This window comes from Callithrix jacchus, chromosome 22 (genome assembly GCF_049354715.1).
Source record: "Callithrix jacchus isolate 240 chromosome 22, calJac240_pri, whole genome shotgun sequence".
NCBI lineage: Eukaryota > Metazoa > Chordata > Mammalia > Primates > Cebidae > Callithrix > Callithrix jacchus.
The window spans coordinates 49550316-49566925 of NC_133523.1; the positions used below are offsets into that span (position 1 = coordinate 49550316).

Genomic DNA, 16610 nt, shown 5'->3' on the forward strand with positions numbered 1-16610 from the left:
TACGTTATGTTCCAGGATGCATGTGCAGAACATGCGGGTTTCTTACATAGGTGCATGTGTGCCAGGGTGGTCTGCTGCACCTATTGACCTGTCCTCCAAGTTCCCTCCCCTCATCCCCTAACCCCCAACAGGACCTGGTGTGTGTTCTTCCTGTGTCCATGTGTTCTCATTGTTCAAGTCCAAATGGGGATATTTTAGGACCTACCTCATAGAGTTCTTGTGAGGACCAAAGGATACACACACACACACAAAACACACACATGCACACACACACACACACATGCACACTCACACAACATACACATGCACACACAGGCACATACGCACACACGCACATGCATGCACACACACAACACACATGCACACACAGGCACACTCGCATGCACATGCGCACGTGCACGTGCGCACACACACACACACACACACACACACACGCACGCAAGCCCTCAATGCCATTAATAGGTTCTTGGAAACCGTGACTTTGAGAGTGAAATCAAGTTTCCCATACTGTTGGCCTGAAACTTTCCCAATTATCTTTTCAGCCCTTAAATGCTTTCTAAAACATAATTCTATGGGAATGTTTCCTTCAACATTTCTATAGGACAATTTTTCATTGGTTCTATAATAATAGCCCATAATTACCAGAAAGAGGAAGCTCACTGTTTTATTTCATTAGCTGATATTGTAGGTTATTTTTTAAATTTTAAAACATTTAATTGAAAAATAAAAAGTACATATACTCAAGTTATACAATGTGATGATTTGAGAGGGTGTGGAGAAAAGGGAGCCCCGTACACTGTTGGTGGGAACGTGAATTAGCACAGCCGCTATGGAAATCAGTAGAGAGATTCCAACATTTTAAAACAGAACTAATGTGTGATCCAGTAAGTAGCCAACAGAAAGGAAATCAAAGTCCCAGCACTTTGGGAGGCTGAGGCAGGCAGATTATTTCTTGAGGTATGGAGTTCAAGACCAGCCTGGCCCACATGGTGAAACCCCATCTCTACTAAAAATACGAAAATTGGCTGGGTGTGGTGGCGCGTGCCTGTAATCCAGGCTCCTCGGGAGGCTGAGGCAGGAGAATTGCTTGAACTCAGGAGGTGGAGGTTGCAGTGAGCCCAGATCGTGTCACTGCACTCCAGTCTGGGTGACACAGTGAGACTCTGTCTCAAAAAGGAAAGAAAGAAAAGAAAGAAGGAAGGAAGGAAGAAAGAAGGGAAAAGAAAAGCAAGAGATAGAGAAGGAGAGAGAGAGGGAGAGAGGGTGGGAGGGAGAGAGAGAGGAAGGAAGGAAGGAAGGAGAAAATCAGCATTTGGAAGAGATATCTGCACCCCATGTTAGCTGTCGCATTACTCACAACAGCCAAGACATTTCGTCAGTTTCCATGTGAACAGGCAATCCTCAAAAGAGGAGAATATGTATATATCTAACAAGGCATGTGTTATTAAGAACATATAAAAGACTCCTAAAATGTAGTAAGGAAACAACCAGAACCCAGTAAAAGAATGGGCGAAAGACCTGAACAGTGCACAGGGGAGGATATTCAAATAACAACAAACAAATGAAAATGCCCAACCTCGTTAGTCATCAAAGAAGGCAAATTAACTCTAAAAATACTAAATTCGACACTTTCAATAAGGGTACATTTCATGGCCTATGAATGATATTTCAACGAAGCTGTTAAAAACCAAAACCAAAATGAGATATGACTCTACAACCTCCAGAGGCGACTAATATTTTTCTTTTATTCACCAGAAGAGTATGAGCTTCTCAAAAGAGTGACTAATATTTAAAAAGATGGCAACAGGCCGGGCACTGTGGCTCACGTCTGTAATCCCAGCAGTTTGGGAGGCCCAGAGCTGTGGACCACAGCTGTGAGCCGAGACAACAATAGCAAGTGTTTGATAGAGGTGTGGGGCGACAAAGTTCTCATACCTGCTGCTGAACACATGAACAGAATAAAACGGTTCTTGTTTTTTGTTTTTGAGATGGAGTCTCACTCTGTCGCCCAGGCTGGACTGCAGTGGCACTATCTCAGCTAACTGCAACCTCCACCTCCTCGGTTCAAGTGATTCTCCTGCCTCAGCCTCCCAAGTAGCTGGGATTACAGATGCGCACCATCATGCCTACTAATAATTTTTGTATTTTTAGTAGCGATGGGTTTCACCATGTTGGCCAGGCTGATCTTGAACTCCTGACCTAATGATCTACCTGCCTCAGCCTCCCAAAGTGCTGGGATTACAGGTGTGAGCCACCATGCCCAGCCAGAAGCTACAGTATTTCATAATCTATTCTTGCACGTGAGATTTCATCATTTTTACTGTATTCTGTTTATTAGCAGCAAGTCCCTAGGACAGCCTACCCTCAAGGGAGGGACACTACGCAGGGTATAAACACCAGGAGGCATGTTTGTTACTGAACTCTTTGTTCTATTCCCTGTTCTATTTTTCTATCCCAGTGGCTCTCAACACGTGGCCCTGGGACTCCTGGATATCCCCAAGACCCACAGAATCTTCAAGATCTACACACTTATACTATTGCTAATGGGACTGATGGTATTGGCAAGTACAATTGTTTTCATATTAGACAATAAAGATCAAAATGTGGAAGATCTCATGACTCAATGGACCAATATTGTTTTTTTCCAAATGACAAATGCATGAAGTTACAAAGATATTAATTGATAAAAGATCTATTCAGGCAGTGTGTGGTGGTTCACGTCTATAACCCCATTACTTTGGGAGGCTGAGGCAGGCAGATCACCTGAGGTCAGGAGATCGAGACCATCCTGGCCAACATGGTGAAACCCCGTCTCTGCTAAAAATACAGAAATTAGCAGGAGGTGATGGTGGATGCCTGTAATACCAGCTACGTGGGGGCTGAGGCTGGAGAATCACTTGAACTCAGGAGGCAGAGGTTGCAGTGAGCTGAGATCACACCACTGCACTCCAGCCAGGGCAGCAGAGTAAGGCTGTATCTCAATCAATCATCAATCAATCAATCAATACTGCAGCTTTCATACTGGGCACTCTGCTGTTCTCTTCCCCTAAGAGAAGCCGGCTGCCATGCTGTGAGGTGCTCTATGGAGAAGCCCCTGTGTCCAGAAGCTGAATGTGGCCTTCAGGCAATGACTAGTGAGAACCCAAGACTCTCAGTTTAGTGGCTCTTAAGGAATTGAATCCTGCCACCGACTACATGCATGACTTTGGAAGCATGTTCTTCACAGCCCTGGCTGACGCCTTGATTTCTCTTATGAGAGACCATGAAACAGGGACCTATCTAAGCTGCACCAAGATTCCTGGCGCACAGAAACCACGAGAAATAACTGTTGCTGTTCGAAGCTTTTGGCGCAATGTATGATGTGGCAAAGGATAACTAATAGCCCTGGTTATCTTGGGGAACAGAAAAAAACAGAGTCGTAGGGGCTGGGTGTGGTGGCTCACCCTATAATCCTAGCACTTTGGTAGGTCCAGGTGGGCGGATCACCTTAGGTCAGGAATTCAAGACCAGCGTGGCCAACATGGCGAAACCCTGTCTCTACTAAAAATATAAAAATTAGCTGGTCATGATGGTGGGTGCCTGTAATCCCAGCTACTTGGGAGGCTGAGGCAGGAGAATTGCTTGAAACTGGGAGGCAGAGGTTGAGGTGAGCTGAGACTGTGCCACTGCACTCCAGCCTGGGTGACAAGGGGGAAATTCCATCTCAAAAAAAAAAAAATGGAGACAAATCTAACATGCATTTAATTTAGGCAAATAGTACTAAATGTGCACAGGGGAGGATAAAAAGAGGAGGAGCAAATAATTTAAATAGGATGGGTGATTCCACCCAAGATCCCACTCAGTAACCCCGTGACCTGGATTACGAATCCAACAGGAGACTCTCTTCTCAGCCCACCTCGGTTTCTATGTACCTCCCCATGTGGACATGTTTTATTCTGCTCAGTGTAGTTCTAATGTTTAGTGGGACACAGTTTTTCATCTAGTATTTGTCCTAAATGCAACCCAAAGCCTTCACCAGAAGCAGCAGCAACTATTCCAGGAGAAAAATAGGCCATATTGGACGTGCAGAGAAATGGTTGTGGGAGGGACACAAAAATCCACCTTCCCACACAGCTGCTTCCTAAGGGAAAGTCAAGGGTAACTTTATCTTTCTGCAATGTTTCTCTGATAGCAAACCTGTATTTGTTGTATTTCTGGTTCAGCTACTTTAAGAGAAACAAAGTAACAGTGGCTTCAGTAATACAGAAAGCTTGTTTCTCTTTTGTGTAATCATCTGTGCTTGGAGGTGACCCTGGGAATCTCTCTTTTTTTTTTTTTGAGACGGAGTTTCGCTCTTGTTACCCAGGCTGGAGTGCAATGGCGCGATCTCGGCTCACCGCAACCTCCGCCTCCTGGGTTCAGGCAATTCTCCTGCCTCAGCCTCCCGAGAAGCTGGGATTACAGGCACGCGCCACCATGCCCAGCTAATTTTGTATTTTTAGTAGAGACGGGGTTTCACCATGTTGACCAGGATTGTCTCCATCTCTTGACCTCGTGATCCACCCGCCTCGGCCTCCCAAAGTGCTGGGATTACAGGTGTGAGCCACCGCCACCATCATCCCCAGGCCTGGTCTCTTCTATCTTGTTGCTCTACCATCCCTGGATCCTTCCTTATTCCCATGGTGGGAGCTGGATCGCCAGCACCTCATTCAAAATCCAGCTGCTGGAAGACGGACAGAGGAAATGGAGGGCAAGCTACCTGCTTTTAAGACGTGGTTCGGAAGTCACACACCTCACTTCTGCTAACATCTTACTGGCTGGAGCTTAGCCACATGGTCACACTGACCTGCAAAGAAGGCTGGGAAATGCTGTCTCCAGCTGGGTGCCCAGATAAATCTCACGAAAGGAAGAAAGTTAATCACGAATTTGTAGTCACTCCCTCACATCTGATCTCCTGAGGAGCCACCAGTTTTCTTCTTACTCAATCCTACCATTATGCTTTGAATTCTTTCTTTGGCCACCTGTACTGATGTTTAGTGGCACTAAAACTTGACACACATTATCTCTAATGTTGGTTGCAGTGAGCCGAGGTCACGCCACTGCACTGCAGCCTGGTGACAGAGTGAGACTCCGTCTCAAAAAAAAGCATCTCAAATGTTTTATGTCCCTAACGACCATGACCGGTTCTTGGTTTTTCTTATCTCCAAGCTAAGCCTCAGTTTCCACATAGGCAAAATTAGGAAGATAACATCCACCCATATACAACTCTCAGCGCACTGAGTCATGAGAGTTCTGTGGCACTCAGCCTGATAGAGTCGGCTTTCCTGGGTGTTGCTGAGTTAACTGTAAAGATAATATGGAAGGACCATTCCTATACGAATTCCAGACCTGGCTCCTAATGTGCAGGTCAACAATTCTTTCCATGACTGGCAAGTCACTTAAGGAAGATAAACGTACTGATATCTGGCTTTGTTGCTCCAGAGATGGTTATTTTTAAAATATGTAGTAGCTGGGCTGTTCAGCAGCTCATCCCTGTAATACCAACAGTTTGGGAGGCTAAGGCAGGAGGATAATTTGACCCCAAAGTTCGAGACCAGACCGGGCAACATATCAAGACCCTATCTCTACAAAAATAAAAATTTAAAAATTAGCTGGGCATGTTGGCACTTGTCTAGAGTCCTAGCTACTTGGGAGACTGAAGTGTGAGTGTGCTCTGTTGCTCAGGCTGGAGTGCAGTGAGGTGCACCCAGGAGTTTGAGGTTGCAGTGAGATTTCATCACATCACTGCACTCCAGCCTGGGCAACAGAGCAAGAACCTGGCTCTTAAAACAAAAATTTGTTAACTGGAAAATTAAGGCTTCTTCAACAGCTATTTCAGATTTAAGAGTCGAATGCCCCACATAATACTAAAGCTGCTGATTTTCAAGGATCTCTTTTCTCACCATACGAAAGAGTCCCACAAGACAGAAAAGATCTGTGAGGGCTGCGGTGGGGCAGTGAAAAGCAATGGAATTGTCTTCACTCTTGGGGCCAAACATACAGGATGGACTTCCTGCCAGTAAAGGGGAAGGAGGAAAAGACAAAGAATTTAAATCTATCTATGTATGATCTGCTAAAGGCACAAGCTGTGGAGTGTAAGTTGGAAAGATCCAGCCATCTTTCATGGTTGACAGCAGTAGATGGACATGGCTCTGCAGAGCTGCAGAACTTGGGTGACAGAGACACATACACATGGAGCTTTGAATCCTGGCTGTCACTACTAGTTGTGTGGCCTTAAACGAGTCATATCACATGTACCCCAGAACTTAAAGTATAACAATTAAAATAATACTATGTTTAAAACACGTCATATCACCTCCCTGAGCCTTAGCGTCTCTGTGTGTAAGACGGGGTGTTGTTACCCATCTCTCAGTGAAGTGTGAGTGACTGGTGTGACTCTCTCAGCACCCAGAAAGGTCCTCCAGTCTAGCAGGGACCCTGAGCCGATCAACAGTGGCCACTTAGGACACACCGAACTGAAAATAACAATGATCAAGCCTTTATTCACTGACTGCAATAGTGTAAACAGAGGCCAGAAAGAAAAAGGTGCCAGCGGGCAGATCACCCGAGGTCAGGAGTTCAAGATCAGCCTGGCCAACACGGCGAAACCCAATAACAGAAAGTTACATAGACAGCTGCATGTACATTTATACATACATATACATACTCTTTCCTTTTTCTTTTTCCAGTGTAGCAGCACTGGGCAAGGGCCAGATCAATCTATACAGGTGGTAGGAATCAGCTCACTGCCCAGGGACCCTGAACAAAGCGGCCCCAGATCAGACTTCTCAAGTCAGGATGATTTTACCTCCCAGAAGAAATTCAACATTTTTGTTTGTCACAACTGGAGAAGGGGATGCTCCTGGCATCCACTGAACAGAGGCCAGGGATGCTACTGAACACCCTACAATGCACTGGATGGCCCACAGGGGTTGCCCCACACCAAATGCCAACCGCACCAATGGAGAAATCGGTCATGACTGCTGCTCCCACATCTTATCCTATCCCTCCCCCTCTCCCTCGCAACTCTTTTCCTGTCTCCGCCACAAACATGCAAAGTGATTTTCTGAGCAAAGACCTTCGCCCATGCTGTTTCCTCTGCCCAGACACTCCCTCTCCAGAGTTCCAGGCTTCTCATCTCATGCTCTTTGCTTAAAGGCCACCTCCTCAGAGAGCCTTTTTTGGACCAACCTGTCTTAAACTGGCCTCTCACTTCCATGGTAACTCTCTACCCTCTTTGCTGGTTTTATTTTTCTTCATAGCATTTACTACCTTATTTTCCTTATTGCCTGTCTCCCCACTATTGCACATTCAAGTTTGAGAAATGCCGGTTTCAAGAAAGGGTTGAAAACTCAGGATCCTACAGGGGCCAGCAGAGATTATCTTACGAGACTCTAATGAAGCAGCCACATGTAGTTAGTCTGATTCTGAAATTTCAGAATTCCTTGGCAATGCCAAAGTGACCCGATTCTTGAGATTCTGGCTTTTTGTCAGAAATGTAAGAAAAAGTCTATGCAAGAAAACTCACAACTTTCTTCTATGTAGAAATAACTGAGGAAAACTTGTGACATTTTGATAGGGAAACTGTAAAACTTTACTGATTGATACAAAAGCTTGAATGAATGAAAAGACAATAATATCATATTCCTGGGTGTTAAGATGAAACCTAACAATGTTAATCCTGCCTAATTTATAAGTTCATCACAATAATAATCAAAAGGTTGGTTTTGATGAATAAGGATGAATTTTAATCTGGAATAAAAGAAAGTTACATATATAACTTCCGACAAATTTATGCATACATACACATACACTTTTTAAAGGCACAATGATGGAAAACATTAAATAGAGCTATAAAAATTAAAAAGGATATAGTTCTAGGATAAAACAGGGCAACAAGCCAATAAAAGCAAATAGATGGTCCAAATATAGATCCTACATTATAAAATATGACTATTTAAAATTAACTAATAGCGTGGAGGCAGTGAACAATGAGGAAGAGTAATTTCAATTCTTCTCGTACAATATGCCCAAGTAAATTCAAGAATGGCTAAAGCATATTTTTAAAACTCCAGAATAAAACACTAATGTTTACAGAGAGTTAGATTTTATAGGGTTGAAAAAAAAATAAAAGGATTGAACTATATAAAAATTGAAACCTTTTCAAAAAATAAAGAAAATACCAAACTGGGAAAATCATTTGTAGCCAAGATGACAACAAAGAATTAATATCCTTATTATACAAAGAGATGCTTCAAATTGATAGGAAGCTGTTAAAGCCACATAGACAAATGATTAAAAAAAAATACAGACAATGCAAAGAGTGGAAACGCAATGGCTTAAGAACCTCACAGGAAACAGTTCAACATCCTTAAAAATCAAATAAAGACAATTAAAATGAGATGCCTTTTCCCTATTAGCAAAGTTCCTACTAAACACCCAGTGTGTGAGGAACACATATCCCCGATCATTACTAGCAGTAGCAGCAGTGCAAACTGATGTAATGTTTCTAAAAGGAACTTGGATATATCAAAAATCTTTTCTGATTTTTGAGGCCAGGTTGGGTGGATCACCTGAGGTCAGGAGTTCAAGACTAGCCGAAACCCCATCTCTACCAAAAATACACACAAAAAGTTAGCCAGGCATGGTGGTGGGCACCTGTAGTCCCAGCTACTTGGGAGGCTGAGGAAGGAGAATCGCTTGAACCTGGAAGGCAGAGGTTGCATTGAGCAAGACTGTGCCACTGAACTCCAGCCTGGGCAACAGAACAAGACTCCGTCAAATCAAAAAAAAAGGTAATACAGTCACAAGGATAACAAAGTGGATAGATACAGACCACGAAAATGAGATCTTTTTCCAGGCACTGCCCAGAGGCAACTACCTTCAAAAATCTGGTAATGAACTTTAAGTTACAAGAAAACAGACTAAAATGTTAATGGCGTTTATAGTGTATTTTTCTGTTTTGGGGCAGAGGGACGGAGAGACATCTACCTTTCTATAAAGTAGTTACCTTTAAGGAGCCAAATATCACTTTAAAAAGAAAAATAAACAATCCATCAGAAATGTATACTTTAAAAAAAGGAAAGTGAATTCACACTAATTAGTAAGAAAAAGCATAAAGACAAAAACGCTAAACAGGTAAAGGGCGTAGGTTTTACATAAAGAAGTTTTAAAAACTTATTTGGAGAAAAATGCAGAATAATAATGCAAAAATGCATTTAACTGTTGTTAAGAATAGTCACTTTTTTGCTTTATCAAATAGGTAAAGATTTTTTTTTGGTGGTTGTTTAAGTGGATAAATACCCAGTGCTGGCAAAGTTATTTAAAGGGAGTATTTATTTGTACCAGGGTGGCAAAGGCAGTTCTTTGCATATACAAAAACTGCTTGGTGTGTCTCATCTGCCTTGGGTGCTGTGCTGAGAAGGATCCCAGTCCTGTCCCCAGGTTCGCTGGAACCAGAGTGTCCAACTAACAACGCCTGCCAGGGACTCAAGAGGGAGGATGCTTTACCACCTACATGATTCATACCCCTGGCCCTCCCTCTGCTCAGGGCTACAAAGGGCAGAGCCCCTCCAGAAACAAATCCAGCAGGATCTTTTGAAAGCCTTAGAAATGTTCATCATGTCATCTAGTAAAACCACATTTTGGAAATTGGTTCTAAAAAAAACTGTGAATACAGAACTTTATGCTTGTTAATCAGACTTTTATATAAAGTCATTAAAACTGTCACAAAATCAGAAAAGGGAACTTTATATTTGTAATGTTATTTTTAAAAACCCACACAAAGAAAACATTATTTGTAGAAAAAATATAAAAATATGATAAAATGTGGTTGCATTTTGATATGTAACTGTTGTTTACAACTCACTCATTATTGCTAATAAAACATTTTTAAAAATAAAAATATTCCCTAATTGCAGCTACTCATTACTGAGTTCCTTCTAACTACTAGGCACTATCAGGCTCTTTGCTGTAGATGAAACTCTAGGCCTTTCAATGGTTCTTCCAGGGAGGCACTGGGATCATCCTTTCCTAAGAAAACAAGGTGTAATCAGCCTCTAAGGAAGGCACTGAGATTTGACCTCAGGTCTCCCTGGCTCCAAAGCCAACCCTCTCCCTTCTCTGCCAAGGGCCTCTTCTACCTGTGAATATAACCACCTCCCTGGACTTGTACTAGCTGAATACCTAGAACTATTAGGAAGTTTATTACTACTCTGCTTTCCAAAATTTTCTTCAATATGCTTAATATTATTTTAATAGTGAGGAAACAATAGCTAATAAAACTGTGTTAAAAATCAGAGTTCAAACAAAAGACTTCAATTAATCTGTGGCTCTTTCCAGACCTGACTTAAATCCTGTTATATCCTAATATGAGTTTAACATGTAAATTCTTCAAGAAGAGGACTGTAGAGGAGAGGTTTATAGTCCTTCCCCAGAGGAAAAAAAATCAATACAACGTTTAGACCCTGCTGGGATGAGGCGAGGAGTGTTTCTAAAACCTTCAAGATACACACCTTTAGGCTCAGAAATTCCACTCCTGAGGATTTCCCCTTAGGAAACGAGACCAGATGCAAAGACACTAGAGCAAATTAATAAGGAAAAATGCCAAAATCCTAAAACCCAGGGCTAAAGGGGAGGAAGTGTAACTATAGCAGCAATGTGTATATAAGAGATAAAGTACAAGCAAGCCACGTTTCCAATTCTAAAAGGCCAGACGAAATAAATTAGGACACATCCATGCAAGCAAGTACTAAAAGGAAGCTTAGGAATGTACTTCTACCTATGAAAAGATGTTCATAAAATCTCAGAATGAAAATCGTAGCCCTGAAAACAGAGTTTATGGTAGTATAGTTTATTTCATAAAAATATAACCTTTTTTTTGGAGACAAAGTCTCACTCTGCCATCCAGGCTGGAGTGCAATGGCATGACTTCGGCTCACTGTAACCTCCGCCTCCCAGGTTGGAGTGATTCTCATGCCTCAGCCTCCTGAGTAGCTGGGACAATAGGTGTGCACCACCACGCCCAGCTAATTTTTTGTATTTTTTAGTAGAAAGAGGGTTTCACCATGTTGGCCGGCTGGTCTTGAACTCCTGACCTCAGTTGATCCGCCTGCCTCAGCCTCCCGAAGTGCTGGGATTAGAGGCGTGAGCCATCGCGCCCAGCCTAAAAATATAACTTTTAAAAGCTGTACAGATTTACGCATAAGAAAAAATGGGCACACACATTCAGTAGCAAGTATATCTTGAAGGGGGAAATATAAATATTAAAAAAAAACAACAACATTTTCTAGTTTTCTTCAGGGAATATATATTACTTGCATCACCACTAAAAACTTAAAACATGAGTGTTTCTAAATTAAAAAAAAATTAACCTGGCCAGGCGTGGTGGCTCAAGCCTGTAATCCCAGAACTTTAGGAGGCCGAGGCAGGTGGATCACTAGGTCAGGGGTTCAAGAACAGCCCGACCAAGATGGTGAAACCCCGTCTCTACTAAAAATACAAAAAATAGCTGGGCATGGTGGCTCATGCCTGTAATCCCACCTACTCAGGAGGCTGAGGCAGCGATCTGCTTGAACCCAGGAGGCAGAGGTTGCAGTGAGCCGAGATCGCACCACTGCACTCCAGCCCAGGCAACAGAGAGAGATTCTGTCTCAAAAAAAAGAAAAACCCAAATGTAAGAGCAGCACCCAAACCGTTAAATATGTTAGGAATCAGGTGGGAAAGCAGGAACACGGATCTCTACATTCTCCCAGGGCCCATTAGGATAGCAGCAAGAAAAGCAGCAGGCTGAAAGCCAAGTCACAGGCTGGGGCACCCCCTTCAGTAACCTGAAGCCTGACTTGTGAAAGGTAGAAGCAATGGCTTGTGCACATCCCATGTATTCCAAAGAGTACATGGGCGGCAGCCACACTGTCACTGCTGCCATTTGTGGCACGAAAGCGGCATCAAAAGGAAGCTAATCTAGAGTTTGACGTTCCTTGACTTTCCTGAATTAAAGGTCCTCAAGAAGCCTTAGGTCCTGGCCCATGGTTGTCAATAAACAGCCCATACCTAGACCCCTCAAGGAGTATCTACCAAGTTTAATTTCAGACCTCTGATGATGAGGCTGAGGTGATGTTTGTAGAGAAATCTAGAGGAGATAATGCAGAAGGAACTAAAGCAGCTGGCCCAGGAAAAATATCCAGTGATGGAGAAAACTCTGAGACATCATTGTCAGTGCCTGCTACATTGGCTTGGAGCATAGCATCAAAAAGCTGGGCCTTTGGGCAGAGCGGACACAATGTGTCCTGGTGGAATACTGTGTAAAGCACACAGAACCACCTATGATGTGTTCTTGCCAAAGAAGTTGAAGACGAATCTAAATGAAGTCTCCAGAGCCTAGAGCTAACTTCTATGTACAGAATATGCAGGGGAGACAGGAACAAGCTGACGGGCGCCACAGGAAGCAAACACACACTTAGACTAAGGGACATTCCACAGGACAACTGACCCAGTTTCTTCTAGTACTACTTGCATAATCACACAAAACTTGAGGGAAAGAAAGGAGTGCTAGAATGGAGGCTGCCAGGTATGGGGAAGGGGAAATGTTTAATGGGCACAGAGTTTTAGTTTTGTAAGATGAAATCGTTTTGGGCACCTGTTGTGTAACAATGTGAATATACTTTTTTTTTTTTTTGAGAGGTAGTTTTGTTCTTGTTGCCCAGGCTGAAGCGCAATGGTGTGACCTCCGCTCATTGCAAGCCCCACCTTCCTGGTTCAAGTGATTCTCCTGCCTCAGCCTCCTGAGTAGCTGGGACTACAGGTGCCTACCACCATGCCCAGCTAATTTTTCTATTTTTTAATAGAGTCGGGGTTTCGCCATGTTGGCCAGGCTGGTCTTGGACTGCTGTCCTCAGGTGATCCACCCGCCTCGGCCTCCCAGAGTGCTGGGATTACTAGCGCGAGCCACCGTGCCCAGCCTACAATGTGAATATACTTAACGTAACTGAACTGTATGCTTAAAAATGGTTACAATGCTAAGCTTTATGTGGTTTTTACCACAATGAAATATAAAGATTTTCAAATGAGTTCTTCTAAATTAAAAAATGTAAACATGAAGAGACGTGTCTAAACTGTTTGATGTAGCAGGAACTGGAGGGAACGGGAGGGAAGTCCTACATTAGCCTCAGGGCTGCACAGGCCTTAAAAACGTGAGGGGATTGCGTTGGATTAAGAGAGGCTTAAGAGATCGAACAACCAAATGCAATCAGTGGACTATGTTTAGATCCAGACTGAAACAACCCAACCGTAAAAGGACATCTTGGAGATAATCAGGGCAGTCTGGTTATGGTGTGAGTAAAACCCTTTGTCTGGGGTGACTTAAACATTTCCTTTTTAAGTAGAGGTACCAACGTTGAAAAAACAGAGATGATTCTATTGACAAAAAAAATTAAGTAAATAACATTTCAAGCAGAATGTAGATGTAGCAAAAACTGCAAAGGGAGGAGTGAAATAAAAGACTGATCAGGCCATAAGCCTTCTGACCTGGGGAAAGCAGCACACTTCATGAGATGGTATGTGAGGTAGAAACGATCTTAAAGACAGGACTGGCTTTTCCTGGAGATGAAGGGAGGAAAATTTGGGAGGATGGAGAGAGAAAGTGTTCCAGAAAAGGATGGGAGCTTACTGAAAAGGCGGGAGCCAGCGGGAAAGAGCTCCCAGTGGCCAAAGCTGTAGCCGTTTAAACAGCAAAATCATTGATGGTACTGAATTACAGCCCATAGAACAAATATCCATAACACATTCCGATATAAAGAAATGAGGGCAATCCTCCCTCATGACGAATATCAGTGAAAAAGGGAAAAACCTATTAGCTACTTTTCCATGCAACAAAAATACTCTTTGTAGGCTTCACCTGTGTGACACGTGAGGAACCCCCTCTTGGAAAAAGGTTTTCCTACATCCTTGCAACTTTGTTTGGGACCACACCTTGATGAATTTTCAAGCTGTTAACAAGGTGTGAAGGCTAGTGGAAGGCCTTCTCACATTCAGAACACTCTTTCCGGGATGAAGCCGAAAATGTTGAGAACACTGCGTGCTGTGACGGAAGGTTTCTCAACAGTGATTGCACTCAACATTTCTCTTGAGAATGGAGTTGATAATGCTGAGTGAGGCGTGAGGGTAGGCTGAAACACTTCCCACACAGCTGACACTGGAAAGGCCGCTCGTGAGCATGAGTTCTATAATGCTGAATGAGATGTGAACTCTGACGGAAGGTTTTGCCACAATCACAACACTGGCAGGCTCTCTCTCCAACGTAGTCGTGTTTCCGCTGATAACGAATGAAGTATGTCTTGCTGCGGGACAACCAGGGAGGAGGGACTCTTGCTGCCTCGTGGGCTTTGAGGTGTTGAAAAAGATGCACGTTCTGGGTAAAAGCTTTGTCGCACTGAAGACATTCACAGTAGTCCTCCTGACTGACTCCTACACGTTCACAGAGATTCGTGCGCTGGATGGAAGACTTTCTATCTTCTTTGCAGCCAGATGGCTTCCTACCAGAATGGGTCTTCTGATGTCTCTTGAGGTGTGGCATGAGATAGAAGGCTTCACCACACTGTTTACATTCAAAGGGTTTCTCCCCAGTATGGATCCTCTTGTGTCTCCTGAGGGCTATTTGAGTTCTGCAGGTTCGTTCGCAAAATTCACATCTGATCTGTTTGTTCTCTTGGGACGCTGACTGGGGACTGGCACATATTCCAGGAGTAGCGCCTTCCTGGGGATCCTTTCCTAGAAGATCCTCTGCTTGTTCACTAAGATGAGAGCATCTGTCAAATTCATCACTGCCATAGCTTCTTTCCTGAGTGAGGAACTTGGGGGCATTCATTGTTAGAGGACTCAAACGTTTCTCTTGGTTGCCCTGGTGTGGTTTCAATGGGTCCTCATGAGACTCTCCTGCAGAGACATGCCAGAAGTTACCTACGGCTGATTTCCCACTCCTGCCTACGACAGTAATATTTCTGTAGGCAGGCTTTGCCCTGGAGTTAGCGCTTTGGTTCCGGTCTCTTTTCCTAATCTAAAAAGAAAGTGTAAAAATTCCTCTATTCTTTTTACTCAGAGACACATACCAATATAATAGAAATAAAGAGACCAAGGGTAACAAACGGATCTTATGGAGGTTGAAAGAGTTTGCTGAAAACCTAAAAAGAAAACAGGGAAAGGACAGAAAGGATGGTAAGCAAGCAGAGTGAGGAAGGGGCAGAAAAAGATCATCCAGGAGGATGGCATGTGAAAAAGATGCCAGAAATGTCCAGAGGAGAATGAGAGGCGATCAGAGAAGAGGCTGGGGTTGGAGTTTGTGAGCATTTTCCAAACCACCTTTGGCGGGTTGCAAATGTTCTGCAAAACAGACAGCTATTACCATGAAGGGGGTTCCGTTGTCAATTCGGAAAAGGTTGTATGACGCCAGTCAAGCAGGTTGCATTCCCACAGGACTCGGAACTTTTAATATGCACCTCGAGTCCCGAGGAGGGAAGGTACAGAATGTAGCATTTCTTAAACTGATCTTGCCATGAAACATTATTTTAAGAACATCTATTACCAGGGGTCTTCAGGACCACTGAGGAAACACTGGGGTGAACAGGTCAACGACCTCTTGCTCAGAATTAAGCAAAGATTCTCTTTGCTTGGCTCCAAATCTCTTGTTCTACCCCAATCTATACTGCCAACCAATTCCCTTTAATTCAATATTAAATGCCTGTTTTGTGCAAGGCATTATCTAACCAGATGGGTCAGAGGTCTGTAAAAGGCGCTCTAATCAGATTATAAATGACACAAGAGCAGGGATGGGGGAATTGATTCCACTTAGGAACAGGATATGATTAGTGGAAAGGACAGCATTTGGCCTCATTAAATGGGGAAGGGGGTAAGAGTTTCTATAAAACAGCCTGAGTTAAGCCACAGAACTGTGAAAGTATACAGTCCTACGGAGCTAGAAACACAGGCTCTTACTTGCAAGATCTGTAGGAGATGAAGCTGGGATGTGAATTTCAGGCCAGACTGGGAGGAACTTTAGTGTTTTGCTAAAAGTTTGAATTTTCTCTCGACGGTGCTAAGAAGTTGATAAAACGTCTGTGCTTTATAAAGGTAACTCTCTGATAGGAAACATACTGAAGCCAAGGGAGTCAAGTCTAGGACTGTGGTTTGGAAGAGAGGTGATGAACACAGTGGTTACATCCTGGCAGACACTTGAAATACGTGAGCAGAGAGTACAGGTAAAACAGAAGAACCACAACATGGCTTAGGAAGTCATCGGGAAGAGGGATCGCTGGGCCCATCACAATGGACTGACTCTCCTAGAAGAGATCTTTGAAGAGAACACTCAAGAATGGAAGACTAAGAGAACACCTAGTCCTCACTGGCTCTTCTGTTTCCCTCACCTGCTGTACATCCCATATTTCAGCATGTTCTGCCAGGTCTCCTTTCAGGGAATACCTCAAACCTGACTCCTCTACAACCACAGCCTCAGCCTCCATTATCTTTAGCCTGATGGAATTCAATGGCCTCCTGAACTGGTTTCTCTGGCTTTTCCTCTTAAAGCCAGTTCTCCATAGAAC

The 16610-nt window shown here is 43.5% G+C and overlaps 1 protein-coding gene across 1 annotated transcript in view; it reads right to left on the reverse strand.

The window, feature by feature from the left end:
- Positions 1–692: 692 nt before the first annotated feature.
- ZIM2 (zinc finger imprinted 2) overlaps positions 693–16610 on the reverse strand; it is a 35623-nt gene continuing 19705 nt past the window's right edge. The window contains exon 6 of the mRNA XM_078359617.1: positions 693–14949. Coding sequence (XP_078215743.1) covers positions 14129–14949 — 821 coding nt within the window. The 3' untranslated portion in view covers positions 693–14128. The remainder of the gene's footprint in view (positions 14950–16610) is intronic.